The 16264-nt window shown below is 40.8% G+C and overlaps 1 protein-coding gene across 7 annotated transcripts in view; it reads left to right on the plus strand.

The window, feature by feature from the left end:
- The window catches only part of LOC125772142 (uncharacterized), a 103756-nt gene that overhangs the window by 46904 nt on the left and 40588 nt on the right, over positions 1-16264 (plus strand). For 6 of the 7 annotated variants that reach the window (XM_049443571.1, XM_049443573.1, XM_049443567.1 and 3 more), the window contains exons 4-6: positions 15578-15723; positions 15818-15984; positions 16068-16262. In XM_049443571.1, coding sequence (XP_049299528.1) covers positions 15578-15723; positions 15818-15984; positions 16068-16262 — 508 coding nt within the window. The remainder of the gene's footprint in view (positions 1-15577; positions 15724-15817; positions 15985-16067; positions 16263-16264) is intronic. The other variant, XM_049443570.1, reaches the window with a different exon arrangement.

Genomic DNA, 16264 nt, shown 5'->3' on the forward strand with positions numbered 1-16264 from the left:
AACAGCAAAGTGCAAGAGCTTAGCACTTTCATCCCTTCTTGCCCGGCGGGGGGTTCTTTCCCCCCTTTCCCCTTGCTGTTTATCCAAAAGTGCGCCCCGAAGCACCGTCAGTAGGATGGTAACCTTCAGGGGGTGGATGGCAAAGTGTTCTTAATTATAAAATCTCATTTCCATTCACTTTTTTTTCGCGCACTCTGGACTCGAGTGACCTATTTGCAGCAGAGGGTTAATATTTTCCTCCATTACTGTTTGGTGCATTATCTTATTCATGTTTTACGCTTCGGAGGGTTTTTCTTTTTGTAACACATTCAAAGAGCAACATTCTTTAAACTAGTGTGTTACTTTACCCTTCGTTTGGTATTCTCTTTTTTCAAAAAAAAAAAAAAAAAACGTTAATGTTGCAGTTCAAGTTGACGTTAAATGTAAGAAGATCAGACAGTAATCCGTTTGATACGGACATTTGCTTTTCGTATGCACTTTTTCCTAACGTATGGTTGTAATTTCAAGGGTGATTTTCTTCGTCTTTCTGCTTTCATTTTATTCCCAGCATGAGTAAATGCGTGGTAAGGGATACATAAAAATGCAAAAACCACCTTCCATCCACATTTACATATTTTGCTCCACTAGCTATGAGTTAACTGCGTGGAGTTTACGTACAAACCGAATCGAAACCACCATTGGTTTGCGTAAAAAACGGGGATCCAAATGTTGAATCAATTTGGTGTTTTGGATGAATTTTACATCGTGGAACAAATCGTTCGTATGCTACCGATGGTTTTTTTTTGCTTTGCTTTTAGAAGCGTAAAATGCCTCGTAAACAGGTTTCAAATAAAGATTCGTTCAAGCACTTTTCCACCCCAAAAACGTTTACGAGCGTTTCGCCATGAAACTGGAATAACGAGAAAAGCTCCCACGATGGTAGTAAATATGTGGTATATACTCCCCATACGAGTGACGAACGGAACGTATGGTTTAACATACTTTAAAACATTAAATAAAGTCGTTTTTATTAGTCATAAGGTTGTTTTGTTTTTTAAGTTTTTCCATATTCAAAATATGGAGTTGAAACATTTGCCATATTTCTCAAACATAAAATTATGCTGTTTATAAAAAAATTTAATGTACATGGAGAGATTTTAATATCTTTGATGTGTTAAAAAAGTAATTTTCAAAAACAGTATAAAAAATTATCTTTTAAGCTTCTTTGAAAGAATTCCAGAATTCACTCGAGTTTTTTATATCAAATTGTTTTTAGAAACCTTTTCAAGTACAGTTGAACGCCGATTATCCGTGCTTATCGGGACTCAGCCTTGGCCGGATAAGCGAATATCACGGATATAGACACAACACTTTTTATTGATAAATATTAGTGTTTAATGTGTCTTTTTTCTCTAAAACTAGATATTAAATAGCTTAGTTGTACTTTGCAAAGTAAATCTGTTCAATTGAGTCAATTGTATCATTTCCTATTGAGGTTTTTATTTCTTGCCATCACCGGTTTGCGGATCACGGATAATGCGGCAGCCGGATGAAAGGTATCCGGATAATCGGCGCTCCACAGTAATTTACGAAACACGAAACGAAACACGAATAATACGAAACATTCCAACTAATTTATGACCAACATGAAATATTTCAAGTAATTTATGACTAACATGAAATATTTCAAAACCATCTTACTATCCTTTTCTTCGTACACCAGCAGCATTTCCTCAAAACAGACCGGAGTGCATGTTCATACACATTCATACTTTACCAAACCATTATGCAAATAGACGTCAAGCATTACATTGCACAATTCTCGCCCTACTGTGGCAATCCCGTGGGTGGAAACTAGCCAGAACTTGACCAGAACATGACCCTAATTGTACTTTGTGTAAAACAGGTTGATTTGTGAACAGCTGGTAAAACACGCTCGATTTGGGTGGTGAATGGTAGCACCCCCCAGGTCCTAGCAAATAGTGTCATTAAAAATCAATTAACATCCTGATTAAGTTTTCACATTTCCCCCGCGCGTTCTGGGCAGTATGACCCAGGCAGGACTATACAAAAACTTTACGATCTACGGTATGAAGTGACAGTGGGCGAGAGGAGCTTGAGCTTTCGAGGAGAGCAATGAACTGAACCAAATGGCGCCAAAGTGAGTTTCCATGCAGAACATGGCCCGTGCATGGACGGTGTGTGAACATATGTGACAGCATGGCAAAGACATGCCAAAGTGCAAATATTGAACAAACGTTTGTCAGACATTTGAATTATTGAAATAGATGTGGACTTACCAAACAGAGCACTACAGCTGTGGGTGTAAGTAGTGCTTTCGCATGCCTCCTGTTACCTGTGGAATTATGGAAAGAATATTATTATTGTGATTAAATAATATTTTAAGTTAAAGTAATAATTTTTAAGTAAAAATTTTCATTTTTCTTAGAAAATATATTCACAAAATCATTTGAAAAAAAAAAAAATTAGAAGCTTGTTTGAAAGAAAAAAAAATCTCTTACACACGAACGCTGAAATTGATTCAATCAGTCCAATCCTAACAAAAAAAAACATGCCGGCAGCTTGTGGTCACAGGATCGCCGCATATTCGCACGGGTTGCAAATCTAATAATCATAAATTGATAGCAAAAAAGAGGTACCACCTTTCGCCAACGCCAACAGTGGAATGTGTTATCCGACTGCATTTGCCCGAAATGGCACGTTCCCGGTGTGATGTCTTCACCGTGGCTCGAAATATGTGTACGTGTTGTTGTGATGTGGGAATTTTTTTTTCTTACGATTTTTCTTCTCGAATTCTCTTCACCACCACAAACAACAACGCTGCAATTGCCCACTGCGGGGACATCGGATTGGTGGTAATTGAATTTTGTTCTACCGTTGGGATTGTAGGCGAACAATCTCCAATGCACATCGGTGCATTTCAGCCGTATGTGCTGAGTTGATGCAAAAGTGCAAACATTATTTTTCGTTTTCTAAAGTGTGAGAAGAGAGAAAAAAACCCGGGGACATTCCATTCGGTCGAACATGCACCAGTATTGAGCACCATGTGTTTGATTCGATCGATTTTGAGTGGAAATGGAATGGAATGTTTCAGAGTGTGGTTGTGTAAAAATGGAACCGTATGAATAAATGTTTGCTATCAATAATTTGTTTTCAAAGTGCGTTGTCAAATTCGAAGAATTGACCGGAAAGGGCTTGATTCGTTTGAGCGATACGATTTTGTGAAAATTGAAAGAATTTATATTCGACATTTGCATGCTTATCATGTATTATTTACAAGAAATTCAACCCAAATAATTTGACTTCATAACCTCACAACTTTGTAACATAAAGTATCATGATAAAACATAAAATAGAATACAATATTTTGCGTATTTTTATACAAAACTACGAAGAACAATTTGTATTAAATATGTTTGCAATTGGAAGCTGATTTTTCTACATCACACTAGCAGAACCCTGATTCTTCGTAGAATAGACAAAGTCTACAAATAGACACAGTTATCAAATAACGAATTCTTCCCAACTGTTACACCATGCCTGGTTTCAACCATTTGCAATACGCAACTGCAACGATCGAAACTATTTTCCAACCAATGCGAAAAACAGACATTGCCAGGCCGTTTGATTAGATTCCTCTCGAGCACACGCCTATTTCAAGATGGCTGCCTGCAATGAAGAAATTTAGCATCACCGGTCACAGAGCAATTCGTGGAATTTCTAGCAACATGCTAATGAAAATACTGAGAATTGTTTCGCTCCACCTTCCTCTTTGTGGGTTGCACGAGAAGCATCAGCCTTATTTCAGGTAATCAGCGACATTCAAGTGTTCAACATTGTTTGGGAAGTGAGACCCCGCCGCCGTCTTGTGTGGCATCCACAAAGAGCAAAGGATTGCTCCAATGATCCGGTGAGGGTGAAATTAAATTACGGTTATTTGTGTGCTGCTTCTCAGTACAGATGATTTCATCCTTGGTCTGGTGCTGGTGACGTGGTTTTCAACGGGTAAAAACGGAGCGAAATGAGGCGCATGTTTTGCGTTTGATTTGGTTGGTTTTGTGGGCTTTTGCTGGGTTAAAGGAAGGAATGTGTGGTACGAAAGTATGTAAATATATTCAGTAGGAAGCAACGGTACACACACATACATATTAAGCTGAGTTCTAGTTACTGCAATTGATGGTCATTTTTTTGTTGTGCGGATGTTCAAGCTTTAAATATGGGTTATTCAGTTGTCATTATTGAATTTTTTTAATTTACTAGTCGATTTCTTTTTGATCCCTTTCCTCTAGGCATTTCTAGTGATGTGCACAATATTTTCATTTTGCTTTTATGCACCTCGTCAATTTTACTACGAAAGTCCTTCTACCAGAAACCTTGCAAAGCAGAGTAATCTTACCAATTAATTTCTTCAACTAGTGCTTCCTGAACTACAACGATCCGTTTTTCTCATTAGACAGGGCTTCGTTTGCCATTGCTCATTTGTCGTCTACATCGCAAACGCGAAACTTTCTCCGTCGAATGACCAAACCATCTTCGATCTATCTTGTCCCCGGGGCAGCGTCCACAATGTGTGTACTCACGGACATTGGACACGGACCTTCGTTACGCAAGGCATGGCCAACGGGCACAAATCTACGTCTTCGTTATGCTAATGAAGCTACTACAGCTCATTCGAAATGGCCCGTGGCACGCTTGGTCGTTCGTCTTTGCCATTCTTGTGAGTTGCAGTGCACTGAGGTGCCAGGCCTACTGATGAATCTCCGGCCAACCCCGCGGTGGGCGTAATGTACTGCCGGGAAGGATTTGTTTTACGGTAAGGAAAATGTTCCACTTCTAAACAATCTCACTTTCAACCATGGTTTGATTAAGTGGTACCATTTTCGGGTCGTCCTTTACTAACAGAGGAAACCCACACGAAACGACACTTTGGCAAACAAAGATTCAACCTACCCAAAAACGAAACACATCTCACTTTTGTTGTGTGCAGATTGTACCGCACCGAACATTTTGAAGAACTGGTTTGAACTAGTGATGGGTAAAATTCCATTTTTTCGGTGAAAATATATTTTAAAAAACTTTGGGAAAACTTTGGAAGGTGGAAGGGCGTGTGGAAGAATATCACAAAATATGGGGAAAATTACATTCAACGATATCGCATTCAACTCCAATTTTGACTTCGAAGCAATACAGCACTTGGCTCCGTTGTTGACTCCGAAGTTGACTCCCGGGACTCTGGGAACTCCGGAGAGGAATCATGAATCCACTTCGACTTCGATGTATAAAACCCGTAGTATACTCCAAAGTTCCTAATTACGCCGGATTTATCCGGATTTAACTCCGGAGTAACTCCGTTATTGAATCCGAATTATTTCGGAGTTGGTACCAGAAGTAATCTCCGATTTTTTCTCCGGATTCAAGTTCGGTTAGTGGCCGGGCCCAGTCAGTTGAACTGATTCCCGCCCCCGGTCGTTCATAATGCCGGAGTTAAATCATTCTCCTCCGTCGGATTACTGCAACTCCGGAAAAATTGAAGATTTGCCCATCACTACACCGGAGTAATTCGGAGTCGAATCCGGTTTTCCAATTCCGGAGTAGGAGTGCATACATAATTTCACTCCGGAATTCCCATCACTAGTTTGAACGGTCACTTTTCAAGGTCGATACGGGCTAGCCAGTTGGTGACAAAAAGACAAATTTAAACGATTCTCTATCGCGATAAGAAATTTTGCCTATCACTGCACAAGGACCCAATGAATGTGTTAACGTTTATCTACTACCTTTTTCTTCTTGATTGGAAGATTATGTTTGGAACTATAGCAAAAGCATAATTTAAGTTAATTTGCCGCCATATTCTTATCTGGATAAGAGCATCGGATCGCTAACCATTAATCTCAATTACGTCGCGTAAGGCAAAACAAAGCCGTTGGACTTGGAAAGCGCGTATCAAGCGTGTGCCTTTATTTATTGATCAACGATCCGGGCCGGTCGGAGACGACGAACATTGGCACTGAGTTACGGTCCCTTTCCCGCCCAAGTACGTACGTGGACTTGTGCATACGTTTATAGCGTGGAAAAGTTCGTGGTAAAAAAGGTCGAAAGTTACGCAATCGTACGTACTGTTGCGGTATGCTAAATCGTAATACCAGTTGACGGGGCCTTAGTGTTATGGTCAATGAAAGAATGACATAAACGGTTCAAGGTCATATTCTTTGCTATAATAAGTGTCATCGCGAATGGAGTGCATTGAGCGGGGAACAATCGAATTGTGTGCTTAACTGTTACGTTAAGATGTTTAAATTCTTTCTCACCCCTCATTATTATGCATATGGATGTAAACATGTAAATCTTTTTAATAAAGTGCCAATCATTCGACGTTTCGTCAAAAACCGGTCTCGTTTTTATGCTTATCGCCTGCTCATGAGCATGAATCGCTTCGTTATCATTCTTTGGCTTTAATCTTTCCTTGTCAACTTTCGTAAGCCATCGATAATATAAGCGATAAATTTATTGCCACATCCGACCTGCAGGCAATAAATAGGAAATCCTACATCATCCTTCAATAGAGCCTGGTGACATTAGGCAGCTTTTGGTATATAGATATATTTTCTCCTTGTCTCTTCTTTATTGCTTTTTCCCTTCTTTTTTTTATTGCAAAAGCTTCTCTTCAAAATCTGCTATCTGGGGGTAAGGGAGCTCCCTTTTTATCCGCATCGCCATTGACGCTAATCTATTCTGCCCAGAAAAAAATGATGGACATGATTCTGACACAATGGCCATCATCTTGTGTTATTCTAGTATCATCTCCCTCGTGTACACGAGCGTAAAAATCTGTGAAAAATACACACAAAGATATACGGCGGTTGAAAAACGCTTTCGCAACTAGAAAGGGAAAGAAATGGTTCACAACAATTTCCAAGGTTTTTCACAAAAGAATGCTTTAAAAGAAAATTATTGGTGCTGGGTTTGACAGAGAAATTACAGATGGAATTTTAGATAATGATAGCAATTTTATGCCGCAAAACTCAACTGTCTCGCCGGGGCGGGGTCGGTTTGACTTCTTGGAAAATCATCTCAATCGAAGGCAACATGTCACTGCATAATGATGCCCGGCAAACATGTTATGAACGAAAAAAAACACGAAAAAACCTAACAGGGTACTTTACAACGTGCTTCCCCCCTTTTTCAGTCGGACTCGTAACTTTACTTAAAGTATTTGAATTCAACTCACTTTTACAACTTCCAGTACTGTGTGCGTTGGGCCCGGTAAAGATACCCGATCGATAGACTGCCGGAAAATTCACACCCAAATCCATTCGAGTGGAACACTTTTTCGGAATCCAATTAGCCCGAAAATTGACACCGACAGCAAAGTGTAACCCTTCGTTCAAGACGCATCCCCAAAGATGGAGGTGTGCTAAGGAAAAAAACACACACACACACACCAATAACAGCAGGAAAAATAAAGAGAAAGCAATCGATTTCGTTGACTTTAACATTTCTACGAGATCGTCGCTAGCGGCTCGGTCGCTCGGTGAAGTGAAAGTTTTGATTGGATTAAATTTTGTCGCAACGGAAACGCATCTAAAACGTGGAACCTATCGAAGTGTGTAACGCAGTTACAATGGAGTCTTTCCGAGTGGGAGATAATGTTTAAGGGTGATGTTTGAGGTTTGTTGTCTTAAATTATTTTTTAAAGTCGTCTGGTTGAACAATTTATGGTTCATCAAAATATTGTAAGATTTTTTAATACTTTAATATACCATAAAAAATTATTCTAACACCAAAGTTTATCTCAAGGTAAAAGGAAATTTTTATAAAATATCTACTAATCAAACCAGAAATCGAGGACAACACAGACAGATAACTATCAACCAACCAAGCAACAGTCCTAACAAGATCAGGAATCCTTTTTCACTTAGCCAAGTCCAAGTCTCTTTCCCCACTCGTAACTCTATAGCCGAACAAGTTCAGGGCCCTTTTATCCACTTTTTTTTACTTCACTTTGTACATCTTTCTCGTCTCTTCCATTCTTCTTTTTGACCACACTAAATTGTTTTGCACGGTTGTGTGCTTAATTTTGGTCTGCACGCTGACATTGGTCTTCCGGGTGCACGGTGTTTTATGTGGGATTTTCCCTTGGCCCACATTTTCCAAACCATATTGGATCGATTCAGTAAGAGCGTAAGAGAGCTTGGCAAAAATCGACGAATCGACTGACTAGACCGTCCCGTACCCAAAACTGGAACAACAGAAGACGCAGTAAAAGTACACCACAAACCCCTCCCCCCCCCCCCCCACCAACCGATGAAGCGACATCGTTTGGAGAGGAAACTTAATATGCTTTCATAAAAACTGTTGCCATCATGGTTTTTTGTACCCATGCAGCTGAATGCCATGTTGTTTCGTCCCCTTGCTCTTGTTGTTTGGGCCTATTAATGCCACTGAAAAAGGAAGCAAAAAAAAGTAAATATATACAACAATCCACAACAGAACCCATCCCCTCATCGCTGCTGGTGGGAAATGGTCGTGTCATATCCATCGGTGGGTTTGTCTAGTCTCGGTGAAAAAAGAAAAAAAAACGAAATCCACCACCATTTGCTGTGTATTTCCCAGCGGGTGGTTTCGACCGTCCGGGAAACCATCTACCCTCGAACCGCACACACGCTCGAGTGAAAACGAGTCCAGCGTTCCGCCACAAAACGGAAGTGACATGCAAACGCAATAATGACAGTAAAGTGACAGGACAAAGACAAAGAAGCTTATCAACATTGCTAAGCACCACGTGGTGGACACGTGGCCGAAAAGAGAGAAATTTGTTGCGTATGTTAAGTTGCTGCGCTTTCTCTCGTCCCAACCAAGATTTCTGTTTTACGCAGTAACGATTCGTTGTCCAGTTGCTCGGGGAAAAAACGGTAGATGCAGCGTGTCAAATCAGTCCGGAAATTGGACTATCGTGCGTAAGTTTTTGCTTTTTTTTCACCCCAGTTTGGGTGGAAAACATAGTCACGTCGGCTTGTGTCATATTAAGCCAAAACGTTTTGATAGCCAGTCCCCACCCTCCGGGGCTCATTCCCCGCCAAAGGAACAGTGGCACAGTGGAGGGTGTAATTATAAACGCAACGGATCAGCTTACACAAACCTGTGCTATGATACATGCTGGAAAGGCAAATGTTGCAAAAACAGCGATACAATCAGGGCTGGAAGCCGTTTGTCATTTGATTGTTTAGCGATCGGATTTCTTACTCCACCTCCCGTACCGGCACATTTCAATGTTGGCCATATTTTTAGAGAAAAGTATCATTTTCCGTAGCTGAAGTATGACAAATTGTAAACCATTTACTTTGACGTTAATGTACCACACGTGGATTATGTAAATCGTACAATGTCTACGTTCAATATCGGGGTTTTTGAAATATTGCACGCTGACTTGAAAAGGGTATATGAGCCTGATATTGATCTTTCCGTTTTCGTAGCTATTATATTGTCGTAAATGTCATGGTCATGTTTAATGCAAACACATGTCAAAATATAGGGGCAAGACATATTACCTTTCCCTAACGATAAACTAAGTTTATGCAAAGTGATATCATTTTTCAATTTTGATGTAATGATACATTAACGATTATTGCTTTTCTAGCGTCCTATGGTGTCATGCCGTGATTAATACATTTAACAGATAATATCGTTGATCCAAACGAGGCGTGTTTTGAATATTTTTGCTTCCTTCAATTAATAAAACATTTATGTTATCCTTAAGTAAGGTAATTCAGTGCAGGGTATACCACAATTTTTTGATATGTCCCCAAGCTTTTTGAATGTGTCTCAGATATTTTTAAATTCGTTTGAAAAAAAAGTTGGAAAGCCGTTAAAAAACTACGGAAAAAAATCAAAAATATCTGGTAGATTGTTAGAAAAATATTGAACGGATTCAAAAATACCTGGGACGCATTCAAAATACTGTAGGGCGAATTCAAGAATATCTGGGACGCATTCAAAAGATTGTGGAACGAATTCAAAATATCTCAGATCGTGTCAAAAAATGATGGGATTCCCTGTATGAACAATTCTGAGATTGTAAAGTGTTTTTTATCATAATTGGAGAATAATTACAAGCCCAAACTCTTTTTATGAGCTTTATTATGTGGCTTTTAACGGATAATTTTTGCTCTGGAATGTCTAGTTAAATTTTCAACCACGTCAACAGAAGCATTGGAGACTTGAAAGATGTTGTGCTTTTAATTATTAAATAATTTAAGCTGTTTGATGAAACAACATTAGTTGGAAGGTCCATTAACTCCATTTTAATTACATTCATTTGTTCAAACTGCTTCTTGCTTTGCTTTGTACAAAAGATAAAATAATTTTCATAACTTTCATGCTTTTCCAATTGCTGGAAAATACTTTAATACTTTAATTATTTCATTATATGCTCTTGCATGAAAATACTTCATCAAATATGCTGCCATAAAAAATAATCAACCACAGCACACAGCACCGTAACGTATCGACCGCGTACCATTAATGCGAATGCACATCAATCGATCGCTCCACGAAGCAAGGGACAGTGAAATCAAAAATTGGCGATCGTAATCTACCAACCGGCACTGTTTCACCGTTGTACGTGATAAATTGGACGTAACTTTTAATCCACCGGTGTGCAACGGAAGGGACGGAATGTCTGATGGCACTGTGGCAGGGTTCATGTAATTTCTACCTCCCACACACACACACACCCACTTACCACAAGTGAGAGAACGGACGGATATATGTTCTGATCGGAACAAGATCCGCTTAGGAGTTAGTTCTGTTACTGAGGAAAAACGTAGGACAATGGACAATGAAATGAACGTAGGACGCGACGATTCATATTTTCCTGCCTTCCATTATTTCTACCCCAAATGCCCAGCTCTGGTCGCGTGGTCAGTTAGCAATCGTCCTACTATTGTTCCTGGCGGGAACAGGGAAAACCAACTGTAAAACGCCGAACCCGATGAGCCGACCTCAAGTGGTCAAACGTCGCGCCCGGTTCCCGATGTTGCGTCGCAACCCGCTTGAGCTATTTTTGTCCCTTCCCCCAACAGCCATCGATCCACCCACGCATCGTTTCTGGCGTAACCACAAACCCCGTAACCAAAACCCCGATGCAATTCCAACACAAATGCGCTCTCACTTCACTGTCTGCTTTTGTCCGTCCAATTGCGCTGTGCGCTTCTGCTCCTTCTGGCTGTCGGGGACGGTGGGAAGTGAGGGTTCCGGCTCAGGGCTGGACACCCTGTGTTCGCATAGACCCAGCGTAAGGTCGATACACACATACATACGCGCGTGCTCGCGGCCAGTGACGCGAGTGTGGTCGAGCGTTAGAATTTATGTAAGCGCGCGCTAGACGAACACCGGACTACTTCTTCTTGGGGACGGAAATCAGTTCTCGTCCTATCGCTAACCGTTCCGGGCGCGCACTGCTACTGGTGCTGCTACTGACTGCATACTGACAACGGTCTGCTGTACTAGTGAAGCCGTGTGATGTGTTGTTTTAAATCAAATTAATTGCAACTGCAACGCTGGGTTACCTACTGGAAATTTGCGCCCAATTTGTAGATCGCCGGGTGATGAAGTGGTTCCTGTAGCTCTGTGGGTGGATCCTTCGTGAAGCCAGTTTTTCGTACAACAGTGAAGTGAGTGGTCAATAAATTGTGGCTAAATTCTCGTACCGCTCGATGCTGAGCAGCATGTTTCGTCGAATTTTTAATGTCCAAAACGGAAGTGAATTTTAAGTTCTCCAAGCTCCTGTAGTACTCATTAGAACAGAATGCTAGTTAACCCGCTGGACCCCCCGGTTGTGTTACGTAACGTTACAAATCATTCGTGCCACGAAGCAGTTTCCACAGCAGTTTATTAAGTTTGCGTGCATTTTTCGATGAAGAAAGGTCAACTTTTTTGTTTCTGTTTGGTGAATATTTAAGCTCATCGGCGTGGAGGGGTGTTTTTCGGTGTTATTTCATGCACAACATCGTTGGCAAGAAAAGTACCCGCCGTAGTGGACGGTGCGATAAAAGACCTTAAAGTATAACGGACGTCAGTTAAAATGGGACACCAAACAATATACAATCCTTTTTCCCTCCTCCCGGGAGCCGGTAGATAAAACGAGACCAACGAAATGATATGACAGTGAGGGGTGGACAAAAAAAAAGAAACTTTCTCCCTGCGAATGTCGGCATGTAGCAATGTTGCCCGGCGGGATGTTTGAGGCATCGTATAGAGCGGCAGCGGCACAAAACCAGTCACGAAACAGTGCTTTTGAACACGAGCGCACGAGCACGAGTTTAATTATTCAAACGCCAAGCCCCATGGCCAAGTGATTCGAGCTCGTTTTGTCGCTCGTGATCTTCCGTCGGGGGTTTTGCACTTCCCTCTTGGGGTTTTCCATCAACATATCTTCCCCATTGCGGAGAACTCACATCGTTGCTGTTACAGGAATTTTACAAATATTTTTTTCCACAAGCTCATGTACGGCAAAGTTTTATTAATTCTTGACCTACCGTTACGCGGCGTTACGTTATGGTTATGGCCATTGTCTGCGGAAAACCATAATGCATGTGTGGTTGCATCCTTTTTTTCCTTCAATTAATGGTTTGTTTGATGAGCTTTTTGCTGCTTTAATTTCGTGTTTCGTGTCGTTCGTGATCTTCACAGCGATGGAATTTAATGCTTGGAGAAGGGTTTAAATAAGTGGAAGTTGGAGTGTCTTGTCCGGTGGATATCGGAACGGTTGAAGCTTGCTCTTCAAAAAAAATCCTAATATTAGGACATCAAATACCAACATCGTGTTTTTTCTACAGATATTCTTCACAAATCTCTTTCTACACTATATGTGTCTTGGCAAATGCCACAAACGTGCCGTGCATCTTCAAACCAAGCACCAAACGGAGTTGATTGAGTGACTAAAATATTTGATTTAATCAACCATTAATCAACCGCCAAAGCAAAATCCTTTCGCACTTTCCTACCGCAAACAATTTCACCAAATGAAGCAAGCAGATGATCTCACGTTAGTACCAAACATTACGCTAACGCTAAGATTTATCATCACTTTTGTTTACGTGTTTTTGGACAATTTCGTTGGCCCCACTTCGGTGTCGGTTCGTACCAAATGCTGCTTTTCGTGTTGCTATGGACATTTTGTGCGGAAAATTACCATCCAAACATTTGCATAATTTGCACATAAATCTTGTGTCATTCCACCTGAAGGTATCTTTTCAATTATAGTCCATGTTAGCAGGTAGCCTTGTTGAAGCGAATGCAAAAGGATAATTTAATATTCATCGCACTCGTTGGATTCCGATTCCGAGATATAATCGGCTGTAAGTCAAAGTTCTGTGAGAAGGTGCTGTAGGAATTGCATTCTGCTGTATTCAACAAATACACACTCGTCCCTAGACCTTTTTCTCTTTGTTGTATGACATCTGGTCGGTCGATAAGCATCTCAAACTCTAGTGAAAATTTATACGTTGCAGGTATTTGCTGCACAAGAATAATGAAGTTTAATTACCAGCTGCAATGTAGCATGCAGGTTATGTTTGAAATTTGATGGCAAGTTCAAAGGGAGCAGAAGTAAGTGAAAACACTATCATCAACCCATTAGGAAGTTAGTTTTAATATTCATAGAATATGATACTTATGAAGAAAATTCTAACGATTTTATGGACATTAAAGTATATAAGATGAAATTTTCAATCACACTACTACTCTGCTGGAAAAGCTGCATTTATCGAAACAAACCCCAATTATAAAGGCAGAAATTACAGAAATAAGCTCCTTTACACTATCGTCACCCACCTTCAAATGCAAATGTTTTTTGTTTGACAGCTCGAAATTGAATTCCAAATCAAATTTTCAACCACCGATCGATCGAAAAATTGCACTTGCAAATAGCGATTGTTACTGGCCGGAACGAAACCCAACCCCCATCCCAAATCGATAGCGTGTGGTGGTGGTGGTGGTGATTGTGGTGAATGGTGGCCAATTTGGGCATTTGTTGCTATTATCGGGTGGATTGTTGTTTCAGGATGCAATTGATCGGGCTGTATTGTGGTACGCCTACAATCGCTGTCAATCAGAGTTAATACCGTGAAGTGCATTGTTGCATTTGAAATGAGTGCAGTTTTGCAATCGAACTATCACGCACTTGATCCGACTGTAGTGGAAAATCCATAACAGGCGTACTTTACGTATGACAGCTTGGGGGAAAATGTAATCTATGACAGTTATGCTATCAATCATAGTCTATTATAAAGAGCTTATTTTAGTTCGTCGGAATAGTTGCATAAGTGTACTTATGTAGTGCATAAAGGTGAATGTAGGCGAGTGTGAGGGTATGCAACTGTGCAGAGTTTAATTAGGAAAAAGAGATTTAGTAGAAAAAAGTTCTGTTTAATTTTAATACTTCAATACCTAGACGTGTATTACATTCTGCTAGTCTCCAACAATCCTTCCAATACCTTAGTAATTGCTGCACTTGGGCATATCTCCATACCAGAATTCAGGAGTTCTGCAATAATTTGACCAATTTTGTGTTCTAAAATTGTTTCGGATCTTCGTGCTTTGTTGTAATGGAATTGTTCTTGTTGGGCAGGCTGTTGGTGTATTGCGGGAAAGGAAGAACCTGGTATCAAATCCCATCTGGATTCTGGACCTGTATCTCTGGACCGAGGACTGGCAATCCTTAAAGAATGTTAGAATGTGCAGGTCACGAAATCTTGAAGTTGTATGAAGAAATTGGCTGTAGTTTGGTATCATCTAGTAGTGGAGTCTCCTCACGAATTTATCAAAATATTGATCCCATTGCAAGAGGAACTCTGGTTCCTCCCAGAGCTGACCAGATCTTAGAAGCTCCTCAGTTTCCTTCAGATCTTCAGATCTTTTAGAATATATTTTTGTGGGTAAAAGTTTGGGTGTTCCAATGTCCTGACTTCTTTATGTTCGTTATAGTTTAGGTATTTAAAAACACAATCGCCTTTATGTATATTCAACCATCTGCAATCAAATCTGTGCAAACGCATCGAACCGCATCAGTGTATATCCCTCTATTTTGCATTTATTAACATATTTCGTTTAATAGTTATAGAACGCAATGGAAGTGTGTATCATTCATCTGTTCCAGCAATGCTGGAATGTGTGCTCCGAAAAGTCTTCAAGCAACTGTCATCCAACCAACAAAAAACGGGGGACCCAAAACCAAAAAAATATGCATGCATCGTGTTACGTCCCACATTGCGCGCTAGTTTGTTTTTACTTTTCCATTTTCTACTTTCTTTTTCGAAGTTGTGCTGTGCAGTTATCGCTGTTTTAACATACGCTCCATCATTACACATCGTGTGTGCGTGTGTGTTTTTTTTCTTCTTGTATTTTTCTTTCATTTCTTTTTTCGTATGGTATGAAGCTTGTGCTTGTGGCAGCATCCCGCAGCTATACTGGTTTTGCTGCCGGGCTAGTGCTGCTCCGTTTTGCCAGTACATATGCCTGCGTACATCGTATACCCGTAGCCTTGGTTGACAAAACAAGATAATTGATGCATTTCAAGTTACAGGGTTGTGGTAGTGGTGGCCGGTAACCGGGACGCGGTAACGCTCGGAGGACTGACACCGGACACACAGTACCAGCTGACGGTCGCTGCCGTCTGGAACGGGAAGAAATATCGCAGCCGGCCGATCGTATTCAGAACGCTGGGTGAGTAGCGCTTCTCGGGTTTCTTGGGAAAGAAATGTTTTCAGATCGGCTATCTTAATTGAAGCTTTCCGTTTTCGATGTGCTTTTGATACAGAGCCACCAAGGACTTCGTACCAGCAGGACTCCGGTTCGCTGGTAGGTAGCAGTGGTCCACCGAACTCACCGCATGCCGATACAGCGCCCTCGCTAAGCGGCATCGGGATCTTCAACGACGAGTTCGGCAATATATCAGTTAACTCAACGTCCCGCGAACTTCCAACGGTAAGAATGCTGGCTTTGCTGCAATCCACATCGACATCCTTGGATCTAATCGGACATTATCCTATTTAATCCGTTTTCCACAGATCCGTGGTGTAGAAATCGGTATTGTAGTGTTAGTGTTAATAGTCTGGGCTGGTGCTATAGCTTTATTTTTTAATCGATGGGGTAAGATACGAATGTTGCTTCCATATCAACCGGACTACAAGCAGGAACAGCTGAAAGTTCCTGGTACTGGTGTCTGTGCCAATGGTACCTGCAACGGACAACATTCCCATCAGGT

This window comes from Anopheles funestus, chromosome 3RL, assembly GCF_943734845.2.
Source record: "Anopheles funestus chromosome 3RL, idAnoFuneDA-416_04, whole genome shotgun sequence".
Taxonomy (NCBI): Eukaryota; Metazoa; Arthropoda; class Insecta; order Diptera; family Culicidae; genus Anopheles; species Anopheles funestus.